Raw genomic sequence first — 6,578 nt, forward strand, 5'->3', positions numbered from 1 at the left:
GGTTAAAATGTTAAAAGAGAGGGGTATCTGAGCAGATCTGTCCTGTCCGGGAAGCTGTAGACTGTAGTAACAGCAATCTGACAAAAAGATCAGCATCGGGACAGGAGAAACCCAAATAACTTAAATTCACTTGATGAATTGAATTCACACTGTTGCTCTTTGAAATAAGTAAATCATGAGATTCACTCAGATGTGTTAGCCATGATTAAACCATGACACCAATGTCAAAATACTTTAAATCACTTAGACAGCTTGAAAAAAATAACCTGACTGAGGCCTCTTGGGACTGAGCCCCTCATATCTTCAATAGGGGTATAAGAAATATTTGATATATTAAATTCTTAGCACATTGTGTGATGTGCTTGTGAATATAAATGTATGTTTACATATAGTTAGTGTAAAACATTTACTGTAGGATGGGTCAGGTGCCATGGAGACGTACATACTGGAGCCTATGACAGAATAGAATTCTTTTTCAGAATAGAATTCATTACATCATCAAGTTAAAGTCAGTGGGGAGAAGCACTGGATTTCATTTGTAAACCAAGACACCGTGAGCGGTCAGCAAGAGCGAGCTACTGCTAGCAATTATTTCACATTTCGAACTTTACAATCTATATTTTACAGCTTTCTCTTTGGAAAGTGGTAAGTTGTAACCAGATACCCTTCTGAATATGGCTATGCTGATTTATATTACAGATCCACTGATATTTTATTGTTTAATGTTCAGTAGGACAAGTAGCCTACTGTGTGCTCTGGAGTGTTACAGCCTTGAATTTGATGATTTAACACACTACAATAAGTAATATATCCAGACCTGTTTGTTCAGAGAAATATCATTATTACGTCGTGAGAAAACAGCTTTTGATATGTCGAGATCACGAGAAAATGAAGTCGTGGTCGTGAGAAAATAACAAAGAAATTTTTTAAATAATAATTACATGGCCGCTTAGGGCTTATGTACATATAGACATTTACACACCTTGTTTTCCTGCTCAGCTCGAGTGTGTGTTACTGTTTTAGTTTCAACCCGTTTACTGGTTTAAAAAAATCATGTACATACATTTTATTTATCCATCTTTTTTCAGTTCCAGTCTCAGAGAGTTGCTTACTTCGTGCCTGCTACAAACACATCACGACATGCACCATGGTCTCCTACCTCAATCCCACCCTAGTTCTACCTCAGCCACCCCATTTCTACCCCACATCCCACCCCATCCAGCCACCCCATTTCTACCCCTCATCCCACCCTGTCATGCCACCCCAATACTACCCCTCATCCCACCCCATCCTACCACCCCACTTCTACCCCCCACCCTCAGTGATGAAACAACACCACTCCTTCATCCCATCTGTCCAGGTGAAATACTGTTTCTATTCCAGTCAAAGAGCTATTCAAGTTCAAGTCTAAATATAATATTTGGTTGTGTTGTATAAACAAATCTTAATTTCTTCAGTGACTAAGACTGAAGACTATAATGTAAAGTGTTATCTTTTACATCTTTTCATGTTTATTCCTGATAATAAATGGTACTTTTTTTATTATTTCTTTTGACATTTATTATATCATATCTTATCATGACTCTCCATTTTTTCAGCAGCAGTATCCGACGGCCACACCTTCTGGATTTTATCACCATGATGAGTACATGTGCAGTAAGGAGCATTTAAACCTTAAGCACATAAATCATTTTATTTTGGCTGAAGACGGTACAGTGGTGCAGTTCTAAATTGCCCCTAGGTGTGAATTGGTGTGTGATGAACTATGATGCAGTCAAGATCAAACCCTTGTTTTTAGTAGTGTTAATGATAAATAAAGTCTAGTAAATGTTTACATTGGGCTGTAATATTTCAGATTTGGGACAGGGCCTGAGATGTTACTTGACTGACCTGTTGTTGGTTGTTTTTTCTTGTTTCAGATGGAGTGTATTATTCCACTCCCCAGCCTCCTCAGCACACCTGGCCACTTCTGGCAAAAAAGGAGCTCACGGTGGTAAGAACTCAAAAAAGCACTACAGTAAAAATGTTTAACATCCTCATAATGGTGTCTTCACATATTAACTCCAGACATTTCACACCTTTAGACTTCCACAGATTGTCTTCATTCATTTAATGGTGCTCATCAACTGCCTCTTTATATTCACGTTTTAACGCCAGTGTTTTAACTTTTTTTTCTCTTTTATTTTATATACGCACTGGCTTAGTTTGTTTTAAAACAGGACTCCATAGGTCAAAAGGGATTAAATAATAGCAAATTATTATTTCACAGGAAAATGTATTCACTTTGTTCTCCTTTTCTCTCTCAGTGTGAAGATGGCAGTATGATCCCTCCTCGGGCTACTGCCACTGACGTGCTCACATTTGGTAAACAAGATTAAAATAAACCTGTTTTCTGCTGTTGATTCTTTTAATGTTTTAAAGTTTCTATGCAATTTCTCTGTCTTAAAATTCCATTTTATTTCTCTCTTGTCCTGCATTTTGTCAAGATGAACAAGTGGCACCTGTGTCCACATCACCGCATGTGTCAGATCTTGAGTGTCAGCTCACCTCCGATCTGTCTCCTGACCAAAGCAGAGATGAAGTGTCTCCATCCATACCCACAACTCCTTCACCTCTCACAGGGGGTGAGATTATGGAGGCAGAGGAGCCCGAGACGTCCACAGCCCCAACTCCTTCACCTCTCACAGGGGGTGAAATTATGGAGGCAGAGGAGGCCGAGACATCCACAGTCCCAACTCCTTCAATTCCCACTTGGGCTGAGATTATGGAGGCAGAGGAGGAAGAGACGTCCACAGCCCCCACTCCTACACCTCGCACATTGGGTGTGATTATGGAGGAAGAGGAGGAAGAGACATCCACAGCCCCCACTCCTACACCTCGCACATTGGGTGTGATTATGGAGGAAGAGGAGGAAGAGACATCCACAGCCCCCACTCCTACACCTCGCACATTGGGTGTGATTATGGAGGAAGAGGTGGAAGAGGAGGAAGAGATGTCCACAGTTCCAACTCCTACACCTCTCACTTGGGCTAAGGTTATTGAGGCAGAGGAGGCAGGGACCTCCACAGTCCCAACTCCTTCAATTCCCACTTGGGCTATTATGGAGGAAGATGAGGAAGAGACATCCACAGCCCCCACTCCTACAGCTCGCACATTGGGTGTGATTATGGAGGAAGAGGAGGAAGAGGAGGAAGAGACGTCCACAGCCCCCTCTCCTACACCTCACACATTGGGTGTGATTATGGAAGAAGAGGAGGAAGAGACATCCACAACCCCCACTCCTACACCGTGCACATTGGGTGTGATTATGGAGGAAGAGGAGGCAGAGACCTCCACAGTCTCAACTCATCCACCTCTCACAGGGGGTGAGACTATGGAGGCAGAGGAGGCCGAGACGTCCACAGCCCCAACTCCTTCACCTCTCACAGGGGGTGAGATTATGGAGGCAGAGGAGGCCGAGACGTCCACAGCTCCAACTCCTTCACCTCTCACAGGGGGTGAGATTATGGAGGCAGAGGAGCCCGAGACGTCCACAGCCCCAACTCCTTCACCTATCACAGGGGGTGAGATTATGGAGGCAGAGGAGGCCGAGATGTCCACAGCCCCAACTCCTTCACCTCTCACAGGGGGTGAAATTATGGAGGCAGAGGAGGCCGAGACATCCACAGTCCCAACTCCTTCAATTCCCACTTGGGCTGAGATTATGGAGGCAGAGGAGGAAGAGACGTCCACAGCCCCCACTCCTACACCTCGTGCATTGGGTGTGATTATGGAGGAAGAGGAGGAAGAGACGTCCACAGCCCCCACTCCTACAGCTCGCACATTGGGTGTGATTATGGAGGAAGAGGTGGAAGAGGAGGCCGAGACGTCCACAGCTCCAACTCCTTCACCTCTCACAGGGGGTGAGATTATGGAGGCAGAGGAGGCCGAGACATCCACAGCTCCAACTCCTTCACCTCTCACAAGGGGTGAGATTATGGAGGCAGAGGAGCCCGAGACATCCACAGCCCCAACTCCTTCACCTATCACAGGGGGTGAGATTATGGAGGCAGAGGAGGCCGAGATGTCCACAGCCCCAACTCCTTCACCTCTTAAAGGGGGTGAGATTATGGAGGCAGAGGAGCCAGAGACATCCACAGCCTCAACTCCTTCACCTTTCACAGGGGGTGAAATTATGGAGGCAGAGGAGGCAGAGACCTCCACAGTCCCAACTCCTTCAATTCCCACTTGGGCTGAGGTTATGGAGGCAGAGGAGGGAGAGACCTCCACAGTCCCAAATCCTACACCTCTCACTTGGGCTGAGGTTATGGAGGCAGAGGAGGCAGAGACCTCCACAGTCCCAACTCCTTCAATTCCCACTTGGGCTGAGGTTATGGAGGCAGAGGAGGGAGAGACCTCCACAGTCCCAAATCCTACACCTCTCACTTGGGCTGAGGTTATGGAGGCAGAGGAGGCAGAGACCTCCACAGTCCCAACTCCTTCAATTCCCACTTGGGCTGAGATTATGGAGGCAGAGGTGGAAGAGACGTCCACAGCCCCCACTCCTACACCTCGCACATTGGGTGTGATTATGGAGGAAGAGGAGGAAGAGACTTCCACAGTCCCCGCTCCTACACCGTGCACGTTGGGTGTGATTATGGAGGAAGAGGAGGAAGAGATGTCCACAGCCCCCACTCCTACACCTTGCATATTGGGTGTGATTATGGAGGAAGAGGAGGAAGAGACGTCCACAGCCCCCACTCGTACACCTCACACATTGGGTGTGATTATGGAGGAAGAGACGTCCACAGCCCCCACTCCTACACCGTGCACATTAGGTGTGATTATGGAGGAAGAGGAGGAAGAGCCGTCCACAGCCCCCACTCCTACACCATGCACATTGGGTGTGATTATGGAGGAAGAGGAGGAAGAGACGTCCACAGCCCCCACTCCTACACCGTGCACATTGGGTGTGATTATGGAGGAAGAGACGTCCACAGCCCCCACTCCTACGCCTCGCACATTGGGTATGATTATGGAGGAAGAGGAGGAAGAGACCCCCACAGTCCCAACTCCTACACCTCTCACAGGGGGCGAGATTATGGAGAAATAGGAGGCAGAGACACCCACAGCCCCCACTCCTTCACCTCTCACATTGGGTGAAAAGGCAGCGACATCCACAGTCCCAACTCCTACACCTTTAACGTGGGCTAATATAGTGAAAAAGTTTGCGAGTCCGACTGAGGAGGTTAAAAAGAAGAAGCTCAAAGAGTTCAAGAAGACGCAGACTTCCAGCCAGTGGCTGCCAGATCAACCAGTGGCTGCCGAAACCAAGAAGTTCCCTGTGGACAAGTCTCGCCACAAAAAAAACACCAAGGTACAACATTAAATTCTGGCTGCAGATCACAGGCCTGAGAGGACATGCCTTTGTGTCCATATTTGGAAATGTGGGTGTGTCTGTGTGTTTGTCTGTGGATGGAAATGTTGGCATGTCTGTTGGGGACTTTGGAAGTTGAGAACATCAAAAAGTATAACTGTGTGTACATGTTTGTATATATCTCATATACAACTGAGGATACCACATATACAACTGAGCAGTTGAGGGGCTGCCAGAAAAGTATGTTAGTACCCTGATACTAACATAACATAGCTGATCTGTTTAGATTTTAGTGTGTATGTAATGCTCATCCTTTGCTTTCTGCACCTCCCTGCTGTCCCCTTCAGGTGATGATGGAGAATGGCCGCTTGAAAGGAATTGGCTTCATTCATTTTTCATCTTCAATGGAAGCCATGGTGGCCATTAAAGGAGTGAATGGGAAAATGTTGGGCAAGAAGCTGGTGCATGTAGCTCTCTCTAAGAGCAGAGAGGAGTGTAAGCCTTACCTCGCCCAGGAAGTGCAGAGGGCGTTCAGCAAAATTATTGAATGTGTCTATTCTTAATAAATAAAGCACATTTAGAGACAATACTTTTGAATGCAATATTATGATCTAGAATAGTGCAATGATAATACAGTTTTGCAATAAATTTATATACCAAGATAAAAGGTTTGACAATTATTGTTATATAAAAATATCTAATATGTGTACTGCACCCGTAAAACACACACACACACACACACACACACACACACACACACACACACACACACATAACACAATTCTTCTTTTTTGAATAAGAGAACACTGGTAAAAAGATTAAAAAAAAAAAAGGGTAAAAAATGATGCACAAATGATCTGGGTCTTTATCCAAGAAAATAAATGTTGGTGTAAACGACTCAAAGCAACAGCAGTAAAGGTGCTGCTCTGTAAATCTGCTTAAATAATCAGCTAGAAAATTCCACCAAATGTTTAAACTGAGGAAATGTACCACTTTAAGGAAAAAATAAGGTAATTTTAAATTTGCTGGCTGGAACACATCTCAAAAAGTTGGGATGGGGCAACAAAAGGCTGGAAAAGTAAGTGTTACTAAAAAGAAACAGCTGGAGGAACATTTTGTAACTAATCAGATTAATTGGAAACAGGTCAGTAACATGATTGGGTATAAAAAGAGCAGCAGAGTCTCAGAAGTAAAGAGGTTCACCAATCTCTGAAAAACTGCA

At 45.1% G+C, this 6,578-nt stretch overlaps 1 protein-coding gene across 4 annotated transcripts; it reads left to right on the top strand.

Moving 5' to 3' along the window:
* Window positions 1–297: 297 nt before the first annotated feature.
* Window positions 298–6,017, top strand: LOC128623706 (mucin-2-like). Of its 4 annotated transcripts, none has more exons than XR_008388631.1 (7): window positions 298–645; window positions 1,089–1,360; window positions 1,599–1,656; window positions 1,920–1,993; window positions 2,307–2,364; window positions 2,487–5,596; window positions 5,704–6,017. XR_008388631.1 is itself a non-coding variant. In XM_053650859.1 (6 exons), the coding sequence occupies exons 2-6, from the start codon at window positions 1,148–1,150 to the stop codon at window positions 5,090–5,092; spliced, it is 3,009 nt and encodes a 1,002-aa protein (XP_053506834.1). In that variant the 5' UTR covers window positions 298–645; window positions 1,089–1,147; the 3' UTR covers window positions 5,093–6,017. The 4 variants fall into 4 exon arrangements, 2 of the variants coding, with proteins under 2 accessions (XP_053506834.1, XP_053506835.1); XR_008388630.1 differs by having other exon boundaries at window positions 2,487–5,356; XM_053650859.1 differs by having other exon boundaries at window positions 2,487–6,017.
* Window positions 6,018–6,578: the final 561 nt, after the last annotated feature.

This window comes from Ictalurus furcatus, chromosome 19 (genome assembly GCF_023375685.1).
Source record: "Ictalurus furcatus strain D&B chromosome 19, Billie_1.0, whole genome shotgun sequence".
In the NCBI taxonomy this organism is placed as follows: domain Eukaryota; kingdom Metazoa; phylum Chordata; class Actinopteri; order Siluriformes; family Ictaluridae; genus Ictalurus; species Ictalurus furcatus.

Coding starts and splice junctions, on each gene's coding strand:
- LOC128623706 (XM_053650859.1), top strand. CDS start 1,148: ATGGTCTCCTACCTCAATCCCACCCTAGTTCTACCTCAGCCACCCCAT. Junction 1,361..1,598: donor CCTTCATCCCATCTGTCCAG/GTGAAATACTGT, acceptor CCATTTTTTCAG/CAGCAGTATCCGACGGCCAC. Junction 1,657..1,919: donor CCATGATGAGTACATGTGCA/GTAAGGAGCATT, acceptor TTCTTGTTTCAG/ATGGAGTGTATTATTCCACT.